The 18236-nt window shown below is 43.5% G+C and overlaps 1 protein-coding gene across 2 annotated transcripts in view; it reads left to right on the plus strand.

The window, feature by feature from the left end:
• LOC140463320 (metal transporter CNNM2-like) overlaps positions 1 to 18236 on the plus strand; it is a 238157-nt gene that overhangs the window by 193464 nt on the left and 26457 nt on the right. Inside the window, exon 6 of one of the 2 annotated variants that reach the window (XM_072557109.1) lies at positions 3020 to 3082. The exons of the other annotated variant lie outside the window; for it this stretch is intronic. Coding sequence (XP_072413210.1) covers positions 3020 to 3082 — 63 coding nt within the window. The remainder of the gene's footprint in view (positions 1 to 3019; positions 3083 to 18236) is intronic. 2 annotated transcript variants of the gene reach the window in all.

Raw genomic sequence — 18236 nt, forward strand, 5'->3', positions numbered from 1 at the left:
ACTTTATGTGAATTGATATATGAATGTATATAACATTCCCTTGTAACTGCATGCATATGCGAAAGCCAAACTTACTGCACCGGAGACTTAGACACACAAGCATGAAATCTTTTCCTACTAATCCTCTGCTAATTTTTCACCCATTGAAGTTGAATTTTCTGCCCATTATTCCTTCAATTTACTTATGTGAAATGAAACGTAACTACTTTTAATGGAGGTTAACTATGAGATTTTAGACCTACTGCATTGTTTTAGATTAAATATCATTCACTTGAATGTTTTGATTTTCCAGCTTTACGTTAACTTTGTTCCCTCCTGAGATGCTACCTGATTTCCTGAATCTTTCCACCATTTCTTGTTTTCATTTCAGATTTCTAGCATCCACAGTATTTTGCTTTTATAATTAAAAGGCTTGTTAAAATCCCACTATTGCTTTAAAAGCTTTTTGTTCAAACTTTCTTAAAAGAGAAAAAAAATGCAAGGGAAAACTAAGACTACAACTGAGTGCAGGTTAGAGCATTTTGAAAAATACTACATCAAGCTTGAACAATGATGTTGAATATGAATTCAGAGCATTTGAAATAATTATACATCTGGTGGTTTTTAAGAAAGAAAATTGAAAAATCTGTTCCACCCACATTGATGCAATGGCCGTGAAAGCACAACAGGTGGCTAAGGAAATTCAGCATGTCCGTAAAGACACTTACCAATTTTTATAAATGCACCACAGAAAGCATTCTATCTAGGTGCATCACTGTTTGGTATGGCAATTGCTCTGCCCATCTCTGTAAGAAACTACAGAGAGTTGTAAACACAGCCCAGACCATAATGCATTGATACCGTCTCTACTTCCAACTATGTTGGGAAGGCAGCCAATATAATCAAAGGCCCCTCTCACCCTGGTTATAACCTCTTCCAACCTGTTCAGTCCGGCAGAAGACACAAAAGCTTAAACACACATAACAAAAGATTCAAGAACACCTTTTCCCCCCACTGTTATTAGACTTCTGAATGGACCTCTCAAACTTGAAATCTATTGTTGACCTTGCTCTTTCTGCACCTTCTAAGCTGTAGTGACATTGCATTTCTCGCTCTGTTCTGTTGTCCTTATGCACTTTGTGATCGGCCTGTCATGCATACAAAACAAAATTTTTAACTGTACCTAGGTACGTGACAATAATAAATCAAATCAAATTAAATAATTACTTAATCAAAAATGTCCACATTACAGAGGAGGCGAATCTGGATGCTATAAATTCTGTGTCTTACAATCATATATTCCACAACCACCTGATGAAGGAGCAGCATTCCGAAAGCTAGTGCTTCCAATTAAACCTGTTGGACCATAACCTGGTTTTGCGTGATTTGTAACTTTGTACACCTCAGTCCAACACCGGCATCTCCATATCATAACACTTAAAAGGCATTTGGATGGTTATATGAATAGGAAGGGTTTAGAGGAATATGGGCCAATTGTTGGCAAATGGGACTGGATTAAAGTAGGATGTCTGGTCGGCATTGGACCAAAGGGTCTGTTTCCATCCTGTATATCTCTATGACTTGATCATTACCGATTCTGATCTATCATCAGGACACTATTAAGCAGGCTTAGAAGTTGGTACATTTAACTGTAGTTTTGATATTTCCTAATAATAGATTTTTATAGGTTTGTAATCAGTTTTTTCATAGCTTCTCAATTCACTGTTTTTGATTTATCTAATCTTTGTCCTCTTTGTAGTCTTGGTGTTGTTATGCACTACAGATATTGCCTTTTTCCAAGACTTGTTTAATTATAAGCTTTTAAGATCTGTGACACCAATCTGAAACTGACACATAGCAATATTAAGAAGAGTTATGTTCAAAAGGACTTTTAAAAAGTACCTTATCTGCTTGGGTGTTGCTTCAAAAGCACTGAAGAAGTTCAACACTCTTCAGGACAAAGCAGCCTGGTTCATTGGCATCTGTTCAATGTTCATTTCCTTCACTACTGACACATAGTGGCAGCAGTGTGCATCATCCACAAGGTGCTCACCGAGCTTCTTTGATAGCAGCATCTAAATCTGTGACCTCCATTACTTTGAAGGTCAAGAGACACAGATGCTTGGGATTGCCACTACCTGCAAGTTTCCCTTCAAGCCACACACCATCCTTACTTGGAAGTAAAACATTGTTCCTTCACTATTGCTGGGTCAAAGTCTTGGAATGCTACTCCGAATGGCACTGTGGGTTTCCTTGCACTTCAAGGATGGTAATGGTTCAGCACATCAGCTTATTCCCTTCTCCAGGGCAAGTAGGGATGAGCAATAATTGTTAGCTTAACCAGTGATTCCCACACTCTAGAGTGGTGTTGAGCCATTTAGGCCAGAATAATCTAAGTGCTGGTCCTTAAACTGTACTATGCCACCTGAGCTCAGGTCAGCAATATATCTGATGCTGAAATTTGCTAGAATGTTCATTTGTTCAACTTGACATTTTATCCTGTGGAGTAACTAACCTATTGATGGTCACTGGGTGGTTTTGCACATGAAATCTGCCAGTTTGTAGGAGAGCAGGGGAAGAGATCACAGCCCTGGTTGTTCTCCTTGCCCAGCTATTGATCCAAGCACTGTGGGCCCTGTATAAACCTTGGCTGTGGTTATTGGATTCTGATGGGCCCCATTCTCAGCCTTGTTCGAGATGACCTGTGAAACAGTACCCTACCAAACAGGTCACTTTTTCAGGACGAGAGTGGAGAAAATGAGAAAATGTTTATTTTTAAAAATGACTTACTTTAATCACTTGAATTTATATTGAACAAGATTGAGATGGTAACCTGTCCTAAAACTTTCCAGTTAGGTAAATAGGTGATATTGTGAGATTGTAAGAGATTTGTAAGACAATATATTGTGTATAATTTATGATTTATTAATGCTGACTTTACCAGAATTCTCTTGCCTTAATTAATGCATACAAATATGTCAATTATTTTTCCGCTATTAATTTTTATTTCTCTTTGTTTAATTTTTCATTTCCCATATAGTTCCTTTGTCTCTGTCTCGTACCTTTGCTGTCAGCAGAACTGAATCACTGGCTGGTTCACCAGGTAAATTTATACCAATATGTCCTTGCTCTGCTTGTTAAATTTGTAGTTGGCACCTGAATAAATGACCAAATTTAATCCACCTTAATATTCAAATCTTTTCTATAAGTCCAAAATACAATTAATTATTGCAAGAAACCTGTTGCAGAACATATGTGGTATAAAGAATCCTAAAGTTACAATCTAATCATAGAGTTCCCAGCCATCGATCCTTCAGCTTTTACAATTTCTCCATGTTTCATTTGTTCAAAACGTATGCTGCATACCTAGAATAAGAGTACTATGGAGAGAAATGGCTGCACCGAGCTGAAATTTTCCAGGCCTGCAGAGGTGGCTTTGGAGGCACATGCTTGAGGAAATTCGGAAAGTTGTGTGGTGGAACAAACAAAACACAGAAATTGCTGGAGAAACCCAGCAGATCTGGCAGCATTAGATTAGATTAGATTAGATTAGATTAGATTACTTACAGTGTGGAAACAGGCCCTTCGGCCCAACAAGTCCACACCGCCCCGCCGAAGCGTAACCCACCCATACCCCTGCATCTACTCCTTACCTAACACTACGGGCAATTTAGCATGGCCAATTCACCTGACCTGCACATCTTTGGAGTGTGGGAGGAAACCGGAGCACCCGGAGGAAACCCACGCAGACACGGGGAGAACGTGCAAACTCCACACAGTCAGTCGCCTAAGGCGGGAATTGAACCCGGGTCTCTGGCGCTGTGAGGCAGCAGTGCTAACCACTGTGCCACCGTGCCGCATCTGTTAAGAGAAAAGCAAGTTTAGATTAGATTACTTACAGTGTGGAAACAGGCCCTTCAGCCCAACAAGTCCACACCGACCCGCCGAAGCGTATACCACCCAGACCCATACTCCTACATTTACCCCTTCACCTAACACTACGGACAATTTAGCATGGTCAATTCACCTAACCTGCACATTTTTGGATTGTGGGAGGAAACCGGAGCACCTGGAGGAAACACACGCAGACACGGGGCGAATGTGCAAACTCCACACAGAGGGTCACCTGAGGTGGGAATTGAACCCAGGTCTCTGGCGCTGTGAGGCAGCAGTGCTAGCCACTGTGCCGCCCTCAAACGATTCATGTCCGGTGACCCTTCTTTAGCCAGTTCTGAAACTTTTTCCAGAACTGGAAACATGAACTGTTTTCTCTCCACAGAAGCTGCCAGACCTGCTGAGTTTGTCCAGCAATTTCTGTTTTTGTTTGTTTCAGATTTCTAACATCTGCAATCCTTTAGTTTTATTAAAGATTTGTGGTGGGTTGGCTTTACCATGCATTCCCACCTGGAGGCAAAGCAGCAGGTTTGAAGGTAACTTTTCTGGCAATGGTGGTAACCCATTTAAGGACACTAATAAACTTGTCTTTACTTATCCAGACCCCAAGAGTTACTACTAATGACACACTGGATGCTTTGTTATGTCAGGTGCTGGAAAATACATTAAAGGCAGCCTCACATTAGGACGTCTAAGCTGTAAATCTTTTGAGGGTGTAAAGCTATTTTTCAGCACTAATTCACAAAGGAAATCTACAGGCAGGCATGTCGTTGTAGGCTCCAGGGAGATTGATGACTCTGCTAATACTTACACTGCTGTGAAAAAGCTGCTACCCTAGCATTGAAGGTGCATTCAAAGTGTTGCTGCCACTCTTGCTGATGACCAAGCATCACGCACGCTGTGAAGGCTGCCACTGCCCTTCCAGCAGGCTGCAATGAAAAGCCCTTTGAGGAAACTAATTAAGATTGCCATCCTTAATCAGAAAGACCCCCTCAAGCTTTCTTACTTGGTTGCCTCCAGGAACCTCCAGGGTCTTTTGTCCTATTCTACCTCTCCTGGCGTCCTCACCAGTACCCCTCCGCTGACACACTCCTTCGTTTGGCTGCACTGGTCCTCACCATCAATAATTTCTCCTTTGAATTCTCCCACTTCCTCCAGGATAAAGGGGTAGCCATGGGCACCTGCATGGGCCCCAGCTATACCTGTCTGTTTGTCGGTTACATGAAGCAGTCCACCATCCACAGCTACACCAGCACCATTCCCCACCTTTTCCTCTGCTACATTGATGACTGTATCGGCGTCACCTCGTGCTCCAACGAGGAGGTTAAACAGTACATTAATTTCACCAACACATTCCACCCTGACCTTAAATTCACCTGCACCATCTCAGACCCCTCCCACCCCCTTCCTGGACCCCTCCATCTTCATCAACGGTGACCGACTCAACGTGGACACCTTCTATAAACTCACCAACTCCCAAACCCACCTGGACTACCTCCTCCCATCCTACCTCCAATAAAAATGCTATCTCTTATTCCCAATTCCTCCACCTCATCTGCTCCATGGAGGATCAGTTCCACCACAGAACACACCAGATAGCAGCCTCTTCAAAGACCACATTTTCCCCTCCCACGTGGTCGGTGATGCCCTCCAGTGCATCTCATCCACTTCCCGCACCTCCACTCTCAAACTACACCCCTCCAACTGCAACAAGGACAGAAGCCCCATGGTCCTCACCTTCCACCCCACCATCCTCCGTCATTTCTGCCACCTACAAACGGACCACACCAGCAGAGATATATTTCCTTCCCCACCCCATCCACTTTCCGTAAAGACCATTCCCTTCGTGATTGTCTTGTCAGGTCCGCGCCCCCTACCAACCCACCCTCCCCTCCCGGCACCTTCCCCGGCCACCACAGAATTTCAAAACCCTCATCTCCCCCCTCACCTCTGTACAGGGCCCTGAAGGAGCCTTCAACAACCATAAGTGTTTCACCTGCACTTCCACACATGTCATTTACTGTATCTGTTGCTCCTGATGTGTTCTCCTCTACATTGGAGAGATAGGACGCCTACTTGTAGAGTGCTTCAGAGAACATCTCCGGGACAACCGCATTAACCAGCCACACTGTCCCATGGCCAAACACTTCACCTCCCCCTCTCACTCCGCCAAGGGCATACAGGTCCTGGGCTGCCTCCGTCGCCACACCCTAACCACCCAACGCCTGGAGGATGAACACCTCATCTTTGACCTTGGGGCCGTCCAACTACAGGCATCGATGGGGGCTTCACCAGTTTCCTCATTTCCCCTCCCCCCACCTATCCACTCCACCTTCCTCTCCGACCTATCACCATTATCCCCACCTCCACCTACCTATTGCACTCTCAACTATCTTCCCACAGCCCCACCCTCTCAGCTCACAAGCCTTATCCTGATGAAGGGCTCTTGCCTGAAATGACGATTCTCTGGCTCCTCAGACACTGCCTGACCTGCTGTGCTTTTCCAGCACCACAGTCTCAACTCTGATCTCCAGCATCTGTATTCTTCACTCTCTCCGAATCTCTCTTGTCCTATTGTTTTTTGATTTGATTTATTCTTGTCACATGTATTGAAATACAGTGAAAAGTATTGACTTGTTTGCTATCCACACAAATCATATCTTGCAGAAGTACATAAGGGTTATAGAGCAGAATGCAGAATATAGTGTTACAGCTGCGAAGAAGGTACAGAGAAAGATTGAATCAAATATGAGAGGTTGTTCCTAACCAATATTCATTCTGATGCCAGGATCATGCTCACCTAGCAAAATTCAGTCCACAAATCACTAAAGTCATGTTGAATCATTTTGTATATAGCTCAGAGGTGTAAGGTCAATCAGCCTGACCCATTACCTTGAGTCTCAGCATATTTTATATATATATATCTATATAATATGCCAACAGTAAGTTAACCAATGAAACAGGGAGGATCCCTTACCCAAGGTGCTTTTGTTTTCTTAATATTGAAACCACAGCTGTCCTGTCTCTTAGAATGTAAGGAAATATTTACAGTTACAATTTAACATTGATGAGAAATATTGAAATGGCTGTGTATATGTGGACACAAGGCTGGACCTGACCTAACTCCAAGACAAAATATAGTATGACTTCCTGGAGAAGTAGTTTCTCACTGTTTCCTTTTGACACCAAGCAGCATGTAAATCCAGTGCAGTGTTAAATCTGGTTTACAAAGTGCCCAAGCGATTTGTTGGATTCCAGTTTTAAATCTATCCAGTTTTAATTGAAATGATGAGCTATGTTCAATGATACACCGAGCTGTAATTATATTCAGGCACATTCGCAACTTTCTTAAGGGCTAGATTGCCATAAGGACTGAAACTTTGTGTGGCTGAATTCATGAGTTGGAATCCCTAATAATGTGAGTGTCCGTTATGTATCCATGTGTGCATGTTTGTGTTGAAGTACCTTCTCAATCCACATTGTACTGTGTTTAAGGAAGCTCCTTTTTATAGCAATTAGGTTTTGTTTGCTTTTAGTGCAAAATTAGAAATCTGGAAAATGCTGTTCTCCATGGCTGCTGACTGTACTCATCGTCTTTACTTTCCTGTCGAGCTTGCATAATTCATTGCAAATTGAAATAAAAAAAACATAAGAGTAGGCCACAGTGGAGCTGTGGGCTAATACATGACCAGGTTCCGGTGGACCTCATCCTAGGGTCATATAAGAAGTGGCTAGTGAGATAATTGATGCATTGGCTTAATTTTCCAAAACACGCATAATTCTAGGAGGGTTCCTTTAGATGGAAAGTTAGCAAATGTAATGCCTTTGTTTAAAAAGAGAGGGGATCAGAAAGAAGAACACCACAGGCCAATTAACTTAGCATCTTATGAAAATGTTAAACATTATTAGTAAAGAAATTATAGCAGGGTTTTTAGAAAAGTTCAAGGTAGTCAGCTAGTATCAAAATGGTTTTGTATAAAAGAAATCATGTTTTACCAATCTATTGTAGTTCTTTGAGATAACAGAAGCTGTAGATAAGATAGAACCGATTGCTGTGTTGTATTTAGATTTCCAGGAGACATTTTATAAAGTACTGTATCAAAGGTCATTATGGAAAATGAAAGTTTATGGTGTTGGGATAGCACGTTGGCATTAGCTTAGGAAGTATGCCTAAATGGGTTTTTTTTTTCAGGTTTACAAGATGTAACAAGTGGTGTGACATGGCCAGTGCTGGGGCCTCTGCTGTTTGCAATTAATATAAATTACTTTACATAAAAGAATGGAAGGCATAGTTGAAGAATTTGCTGATGACTCAAAGATAGGTAAGAAAAAAAGTTGTGAAGACAGCCTGAGGGCATTGGAGAGGGATATTAAAAGCTTAATTGGCAAAGATCTTCTAAGTGGGGTATAATGCAGGAAAATGTGTCCATTTTAGCAAGAAGAATTTAAAAAGGAGCATATTATCTAAAGGTGAAACATTGCAGGGAGTTCTGGTGCATGAATCACAAAAGGTAAGTATGCAGGTGCAGAAAGTAGGTTAGATTAGATTAGATTCCCTACAGTGTGGAAACAGGCCCTTCGGCCAACTAGTCACACCGACCCTCCAAAGAGTAACCCACCTCCCTCTGACTCATGCACCTACCACTATGGGCAATTTAACGTGGCCAATTCACCTGACTTGCACATCTTTAGACGTGGGAGGAAACTGGAGCACTCAGAGGAAACTCACGCAGACACTGGGAGAATGTGCAAACTCCATACAGACAGTCACCCAAGGCTGGAATTGCCCCAAAGATCTTAAGAATCTATCTCTGCCTTAAAAATAGTCAAGGACACTGCTTTCATAGTCTTTCCAGGAAAAGCGGTCCAAAGACTCAAGATAATCAGAGAGGAAAAAAAAATCACCTCTCTTGTTTTCAATGGGTGATCACTGGTTTTTAAACTGTGACCTCTGTTTCCAGATTCTCCCGTAAGAGGAAACATCCTCTGCACATTTACCCTGTCAAAATCCTTCAGGATCTTAAATGTTTCAGTTAAGCCACCTCCTACTCTTCTATACTCCAGCAGATACAAACTTAGACTGTCCAACCTTTTCTGACAAAACAACCCCCTCAGATGTTATTAAACTTGAGAAGATGCAGAAAAGATTTACAAGGATGTTGTGGAAGTGGAGTGGCTGAATAGGCTGGGGCTTTTATCTCTAAAGCATCGGAAACTGAGAGCTGACCTTACAGAGGTTTATAAAATCATAAGGGGCATGGGTAGGGTGAATAGCTAAGGTCTTTTTCCAATGGTTGGAGAGTGTAAAACCAGAGGGTATAGGTTTAAGGTGAGAGGGGAAAGAGTAGGCTAAGAATAACCCATTTTGCCAACACATTTTGCCCTTCCATACTAAAGCTGTCTTTACTTTCAGGATCTGTATCCCTCTATTCCCTCCTATTCATAAAAGGAACTGAGAGGTAACTTTTTCATGCAGAAGGTAGTCTGTGTATGGAATGAGCTGCCAGAGGAAGCGGTGGAAATGGATATAATTGCAACATTTAAAAGGCATCTGGATGGATATACAAATAAGTAGGGTTTTGGGGTATTTGGGCCAAATGCTAGCAAATGGTTCTAGGTCAGATTGGATTGTCTGAAAGGTGCAGACGAGTTGGACTGAATGGTCTGGTTCTATGTTGTTTGAAACTGTGACTCTATTAGTCTCATAGACCTTCACTGAACTGCCTCCAAAGCACTTTCTTCCTGACAAGCACTGTGCAGAGTACTCCAGATTTATCCGAGGCTGCTCTGAGAAGCGAGAAAGGAGGTTGCTAAGCCACTGGCGAAGATATTTGCCTCCTCACACTCCACGCAAGTTGTACTGGAGGATTGGAAGGAAGCAAATGTTGTTCCTCTTTTCAAGAAGGATAATAAGGAAGTTCGTGGCAATTACAGACCAGTCAGCCTTGTGTCTGTGGTCAGCAAGGTTTTGGAAAGAATTCTGAGGGAAAGGATTTATGATTTGGCAAAGCATAGTGTGATTAAAGGCAGTCAGCATGGCTTTGTGAGGGGCAGGTCATGCCTCACAACTCTTATTGAGTTCTCTGAGGAGGTATCAAGACAGGTCGACGAAGGTCAAGCAGTGGATGTGGGGTATATAGACTTCAGCAAGGCATTTGAAAAGGTTCCCCATGGTAGGCTCATTCATAAAGTCAGGAAGTATGGGATACAGGGAGATTTGGCTATCTGGATTCAGAATTGGCTGGCTGACAGAAGGCAGAGAGTGGTTGTAGATGGAAAGTATTCTGCCTGGAGGTCATTGCTGAGTGGGGTCCCGCAGGGCTCTGTACTTGACTCTCTGTTCTTTGTAGTTTTTAATAAATGACTTGGATGAAGAAGTTGAGGGGTGGGTTCGCAAATTTGCAGATGACACAAAGGTTGGAGGTGCTGTCAATAATATTGAGGGCTATGCAGCGTGACATAGACAGGATGCAGAGCTGGGCTGAGAAATGGCAGATGGAGTTCAACCTGGATAAATGCGAAGTGATGTATTTTGGAAGGTAGAACTCGAATGCTGAATCTAGGATTAAAGGCAGGATTCTTGGCAGCATGGAGGAACAGAGAGATCTGGGTGTGCAAGTTCATAAATCCCTCAAAGTTGCCACCCAAGTGGATAGGGTTGTTAAGAAAGCGTATGGTGTTTTGGCTTTCATCAACAGGGGGATAGAGTTTAAGAGCCGCGATGTTTTGCTACAGCTCTACAAGTCCCTGGTGAGACCACACTTGGAATATTGTGTTCAGTTCTGGTCGCCCTACTATAGGAAAAATATAGAGGCTTTGGAGAGGGTGCAAAGAAGGTTTACCAGGATGCTGCCTGGGCTGGAGGGCTTGCCTTATGAAGAAAGGTTGAATAAGCTCAGACTTTTCTTTCTGGGCGAGATGGAGGAAGAGAGGAGACCTGATCGAGGTATAAAAGATAATGAGTGAAATAGATAGAGTCAATAGCCAGAGACGTTTCCCCAAGGCAGGATTGACTGGTATGAGGGGTCATAGATATAAGATATTAGGAGAAAGGTATGGAGGAGATGTCAGAGGTAGGTTCTTTACGCAGAGAATTGTGAATGCATGGAATGAGATGCCAGCTATGGTGGTGGAAGCAGAGTCATTGGGGACATTTAAGCGACTGCTGGACATGCACATGGATAGCAGTGAGTTGAGGGGGGCGTAGATTAAGTTATTATATTTTACATTAGGATTAAACCTCGGCACAACATCATGGGCTAAAGGGCCTGTTCTGTGCTGTACATTTCTATGTTCTATGTGGTCTCACCAGCGGCCTGTATAACTGAAGCATAACCTCCCTACTTTTGTATTCAATTCTCATGAAAACATTCAATTTCCCAATTACTTGCTCCGTGGTTAGCACTGCTGCCTCACAGCGCCAGGGACCTGGGTTCGATTCCAGCCTTGGGCGACGGTCTGTGTGGAGTTTGCACATTCTCCTAGTGTCTGTGTGGATTTCCTCCGGGTGCTCCTCCCACAGTCAAAACATGTTCAGGTCAGGTAAATTGGCCATGCTAAATTGCTCTTAGTGTTGGGTGCATTAGTAAGAGGGAAATGGGTCTGAGTGGGTAACTCTTCGGAGGGTCGGTGTGGACTTGTTGGATCGAAGGGTCTGTTTCCACGCTGTAGGGAATCTAATCTAATCCATAAGGTATATAAGGCATAGGTGTACAAGCAAACTATTCAGGCCATCAAGGCTGTTTTGTCGACAATCCTCAAATCCACTTCCTGCTTTTCCCCCATTTCCCTTGATTGTCTTACTTATTAAAAATCTGTCTTAGCCTTGAATATATTAATGTCCTAACCTTGACAGCTTTCTGCAGTAAAGAATTATGCAGCTTCACTACCTTTTTTTTAAAAGAGAAGAATTTCTTGTTAAGCAAGCGGATGAAAGATTATCAAGAGTAGGTGGAAATGTGGTTTTGAGGTTTCAGACAGGTCAGGCCTGATTGTGCTGAATGGCAGAGCAGATTTGAGGGGCTGAATGGTCTACTTGTCATTATATCTTAATATGTTAGTAACAGCAGTAGGTCATGTAGCCCCTGAGCTCATTTTGGACCTGGTGCATTCAATAAAATTGAAACAAATGAATTTCTCCAAACACACAGTGGCTTGTATTTGGAGACCAGGTTTAAGGGACCATCATAGAAATTAAAGTAAACCAACTGGTTGTGAAGTTAATTTCTGTTCCAATCTCCAGATTTATCCAGATGTCAAAATCAACAATGATTTCTGAAGAATGGCTTCATTCAATAGCGAGCTGTCTCTTGTTTTACCTTTTTAGGTTCTGGTCCCTCTCACATTTTTGTGATTTCATAAAGAAAGATCTGAGCCATTACCATTGTCCCAACTGTACAATGAATGCCACTCTTCAGTGTTTATTCCTCTGGACAGCCTGTTTAGCTGAGGACCAACTTGTTGTGTTTCTTTGTAATAAGCTGGCACAAAATGATGCTTTGGTCATGAGTATGGCTGTGGAATCCACCTTTTTTGTCAAAGGATTTATCCAGAATTTCCAAAGAATGATGTTACTGGTTGTATTTGTAATCAATTCATTTCAACCAAAAATACTGTTAGTGTTTTTTTGCATTCCCCGATTAATGAAATGTCTCAGTGGGCAGGAGGAATGCGTTTTATCCAGGAGCAAAAGGTTATTTGTAAGTCTTGGGAATTTTTCGATTTCACAGTACTTAAGTTGTCTGTTGCTTCCGTAGTGATGTCCGGTGTTTTGGAACCTGCCTGAGTCATCAACATTATGGATAAACTAATCTCACTAATCTTTACTGGAATAGTAGCAGAATATTACAATTGAAGAGTTGTATGACCTAATTTGCTGCTTTTCTGTTTCCTTCTGCTAAGATAAAACTAGCCAGTCTTTATTGAAAATAGTGGGAATGACAAATTGTTATGATCAAGTCCTCTCTGAGAGTTTTAAAATAGTGTATGCATGCTAATTTTATGCATGGAGAAGTTGGCCATTTTCAGACTATTTCAGATTAATGTGACTGGAATTTGACATAAATGGCATGTGGAGAGGTTGCTCCATATATGGGATGGAAAGACTATTTGCTTTCCAATCCTATAATAACATATGTACTTAGATCACAAGAGTCACATTTTTGGTTGTTAACTCCTACAATGCTAGTAGTTGGCTGCAGTTTTTATTTCAGCTATATTTTAAGCATGCATAATAAATCCATAATGAAGTACACTTGAAATATTTTTTAAAACCTTTTTTGGGCATTCACCGGATGGAGGCATTGCTCCAGGTCTGGAATCACATGTAGTCTAAACCAGTTAGGATGGCAGTTTCCTTCCCTAAAGGATATTAATGAACCAGACGGGTTTTTCTGACAATCAACAATGGATTCATGGTCATCATTAGACTATTGATTCAGATTTTTATTGAATTCAAATTCCACCATCTGCCATGACAGGATTCAAACCTGGGTCTCTTGAATAATAGTATATAATAGCTATAATATCACTAGGCTGTTGCAACCCCTTCTGCTGAGACGATATAAGTTTCTAAAAATGGGAAGAGAAACATTTTCCTTCATTTTGTTCCCTAAGATTGCTTTGGCCCATTAATCACTTTCTCTATGTATATATGAGTGTTACTCATTCATATGTGCCCTCTGTTTCTGACTTTCCATTTTTGTTGCTCAGTTTTCTCGCTCCCTTGCACTCTTTACTGTTTTATCAGGGCACATTCCTCCCTTAAACACACAATCTATTGACTTTTTCTTGGGCAAGTACTTTCATTTTTGTCAAACTTTTACCTTGCTATAAAAAAAACAAAAAATAAAAATCTTCTTACTGTTACCTGTTTAACCAGATGCCTAGCCCAATAATCTTTCTCCTTCCCCATTTTGGAATGTGGATCCAGGAATAATTTGAAAATGTTACCCTTGAAACAAATACAAATAATTCAGGTGCTGGAAATCTTAAAAACAGTCAGTTCTGGTTTAACGCAGTAGTTCTGTACTTGTGCAATCCCAGCTGTATGAAAATTGCATAATAGCAGCACCATTTAAACTCATGGGGCCGGAATCATGTTATAACCAATTGATGCTTTCATGCTTTAGAAACAGTGTTCCCAATAAGATTACAGTGGTGCTGGAAAAGCACAGCAGGTCAGGCAGATAATCTCTCCACTCTGGAGGCTCCTTGCCTCCGTTCCTTATGAAGGGAGCGGCACGGTGGCACAGTGGTTAGCACTGCTGCCTCACAGCGCCAGAGACATAGAACATAGAACAATACAGCACAGAACAGGCCCTTCGGCCCACGATGTTGTGCCGAACTTCTATCCTAGATTAAGCACCCATCCATGTACCTATCTAAATGCCGCTTAAAGGTCGCCAATGAATCTGACTCTACCACTCCCACGGGCAGCGCATTCCATGCCCCCACCACTCTCTGGGTGAAGAACCCACCCCTGACATCTCCCCTATACCTTCCACCCTTCACCTTAAATTTATGTCCCCTTGTAACACTCTGTTGTACCCGGGGAAAAAGTTTCTGACTGTCTACTCTATCTATTCCTCTGATCATCTTATAAACCTCTATCAAGTCACCCCTCATCCTTCGCCGTTCCAACGAGAAAAGGCCGAGAACTCTCAACCTAGCCTCGTACGACCTACTCTCCATTCCAGGCAACATCCTGGTAAATCTTCTCTGCACCCTCTCCAAAGCTTCCACATCTTTCCTAAAGTGAGGCGACCAGAACTGCACACAGTACTCCAAATGTGGCCTAACCAAAGTCCTGTACAGCTGCAACATCACCTCACGACTCTTGAATTCAATCCCTCTGCTAATGAATGATAATACTCCATAGGCCTTCTTACAAACTCTATCCACCTGAGTGGCAACCTTCAAAGATCTATGTACATAGACCCCAAGATCCCTCTGTTCCTCCACCTGACCAAGAACCCTACCATTAACCCTGTATTCCGCATTCTTATTTGTTCTTCCAAAATGGACAACTTCACACTTGGCAGGGTTGAACTCCATCTGCCACTCCTCAGCCCAGCTCTGCATCATATCTAAGTCCCTCTGCAGCCGACAACAGCCCTCCTCACTGTCCACAACTCCAGCTATCTTTGTATCATCTGCAAATTTACTGACCCACCCTTCGACTCCCTCATCTAAGTCATTAATAAAAATTACAAACAGCAGAGGACCCAGAACTGATCCCTGCGGAACTCCACTTGTAACTGGACTCCATGCTGAATATTTACCATCTACTACCACTCTCTGACTTCGACCGGTTAGCCAGTTTTCTATCCAATTGGCCAAATTTCCCTCTATCCCATGCCTCCTGACTTTCCGCATAAGCCTACCATGGGGAACCTTATCAAATGCCTTACTAAAATCCATGTACACTACATCCACTGCTCTACCCTCATCCACATGCTTGGTCACCTCCTCGAAGAATTCAATAAGACTTGTAAGGCAAGACCTACCCTTCACAAATCCGTGCTGGCTGTCCCTAATCAAGCAGTGCCGTTCCAGATACTCGTAAATCCTATCCCTCAGTACCCTTTCCATTACTTTGCCTACCACAGAAGTAAGACTAACTGGCCTGTAATTCCCGGGGTTATCCCTATTCCCTTTTTTGAACAGGGGCACAACATTCGCTACTCTCCAGTCCCCTGGTACCACCCCCGTTGCCAGTGAAGACGAGAAGATCATTGCCAACGGTACTGCAATTTCCTCTCTTGCTTCCCACATAATCCTAGGATATATCCCGTCAGGCCCGGGGGACTTGTCTATCCTCAAGTTGTTCAAAATGTCCAACACATCTTCCTTCCTAACAGATATCTCTTCTAGCTTATCAGTCCGTTTCACACTCTCCTCTTCAACAATACAGTCCCTCTCGTTCGTAAATACTGAAGAGAAGTACTTGTTCAAGACCTCTCCTATCTCTTCCGACTCAATACACAGTCTCCCACCACTGTCCTTGATCGGACCTACCCTCGTTCTTGTCATTCTCAGGTTTCTCACATACGCATAGAATGCCTTGGGGTTATCCTTGATCCTATCCGCCAGGGATTTTTCATGCCCTCTCTTAGCTCTCCTAATCCCTTTCTTCAGGTCCCTTCTGGCTATCCTGTATCCCTCCACTGCTCTGTCTGAACCTTGTTTCCTCAACCTTATGTAAGCCTCCTTCTTCCTCTTTACTAGACATTCAACCTCCCTCGTCAACCAAGGCTCCCTCACACGACCATTTCTTTCCTGCCTGATCGGTACATACATATCAAGGACACGTCGTATCTGCTCCTTGAAAAAGTCCCACATTTCCACCACATCCTTCCCTGACAGCCTATGCTCCCAACGTATGCTCCTCAAATCCTGTCTTACAGCATCGTAATTTCCCTTCCCCCAATTGTAGAAACTTCCTTGTTGTGCGCACCTATCTCTCTCCATAACCAAGGTGAAAGTCACAGAATTGTGGTCGCCATCACCAAAATGTTCACCCACTAACAAGCCCACCACTTGTCCCGGTTCGTTACCGAGTACCAAATCCAATATGGCCTCCCCTCTGGTTGGACAATCTACATACTGCATTAGAAAAGCTTCCTGGACACACTGCACAAACACCGCCCCATCCAATCTACTTGATCTAAAGAGCTTCCAATCAATATTTGGGAAGTTGAAGTCGCCCATGACTACGACCCTGTGGCTTCTGCACCTTTCCAAAATCTGTTTCCCAATCTGTTTCTCCACATCTCTGCTGCTATTGGGGGGCCTATAATAAACACCCAACAAGGTGACTGCACCTTTCCTATTTCTGACTTCAGCCCATACTACCTCCAGAGGCAGATCCCCCTCAAACTTCCTTTCTGCAGCCGTTATACCATTTCTAATTAGCAATGCCACCCCCCCTCCTTTTTTACCACCCTCCCTAATCTTACTGAAACATCTGTACCCAGGAACCTCCAACAGCCATTCCTGTCCCTCATCTATCCATGTTTCCGTGATGGCTACAACATCGTAGTCCCAGGTACCGATCCACGCCTTAAGTTCACCCACCTTATTTCTGATACTCCTTGCATTGAAGTATACGCACTTGAGCCCATCTCTGTGTCTGTAAGTAGTCCCTGTCAGTGCTACCTTCTCCACAGCCTCCCTACAGTCTTGGACATCCTGACACACAGCTAGCTTGCTTGCTGGACTACAAGTCCGGATCCCATCCCCCTGCCAAATTAGTTTAAACCCCCCCGAAGAGTGCTAGCAAACCTACCCCCCAGGATATTGGTGCCCTTCTGGTTCAGGTGCAACCCGTCCTGTTTATACAGGTCCCACCTTCCCCAGAATGCAGTCCAATTGTCCAAATATCTGAAGCCCTCCCTCCTACACCATCCTTGCAGCCACGTGTTCAACTGCACTCTCTCCCTATTCTTTGCCTCTCTGTCACGTGGCACCGGCAACAACCCAGAGATGACGACTCTGTCTGTCCTAGCTTTTAGCTTCCAGCCTAACTCCTTGAGCTCTTGAATGACCTCCCCGCCCCTCTTCCTACCTATGTCGTTGGTGCCAATGTGTACCACGACTTCTGGCTGCACACCCTCCCCCTTAAGGATTCTGAAGACACGGTCCGAGACGTCTCGGACCCTAGCACCCGGGAGGCAACAAACCATCCGAGAGTCTCGCCCATGTCCACAGAACCGCCTGTCCGTCCCTCTAACTAGAGAGTCCCCTATAACTAGCGGTCTCTTCTTCTCCCCCTTTCCCTTCTGAATCTCAGAGCCACAGACCCCTACACTGCAGCTTACACCTGCAAGGCTGTCCCCCCCAACAGTTTCCAAAGCTGCATACTTATTTTTTAGGGGAACGACCACAGGGGAACCCTGCACTGCCTGTTTCTTCCCCTTCCCACCTCTAACTGTTACCCAGCTACCTCTGCTCTCTGGCGTAACTATGTCCCTGTAGCTTCTATCGATCACCCTCTCAGCCTCTCGAATAATCCTCAGCTCATCCAGTTCCAGTTCCAGTTCCCTAACTCGTTCGGTGAGGATCAGGATCTGACTGCATTTCCTGCACACGAAGTCGGCAGGAGTATCGGTGGTCACCCCTACCTCAAACATCCTGCAGGAGGAACATTCCACCACCTGTGCTGCCATGACTGTACACTGTCTCCAAAAACAAGAACACTGAGTCAATAACCTGGGGTCTAGAACACACCCACTCAAATACTAATCACTTGCCTTCCCGCCCAGCTATGCGCTCCAACCTCACTTCCGCTGCCCGCTACAGGTAAGTAATTTTGAAACAAACTGTCTTACCTTAGCTGTAGTCTCCCGGGTTCGTTTTTCCTC

The sequence above is a fragment of the Chiloscyllium punctatum genome, chromosome 38 (genome assembly GCF_047496795.1).
Source record: "Chiloscyllium punctatum isolate Juve2018m chromosome 38, sChiPun1.3, whole genome shotgun sequence".
Classification (NCBI taxonomy): domain Eukaryota; kingdom Metazoa; phylum Chordata; class Chondrichthyes; order Orectolobiformes; family Hemiscylliidae; genus Chiloscyllium; species Chiloscyllium punctatum.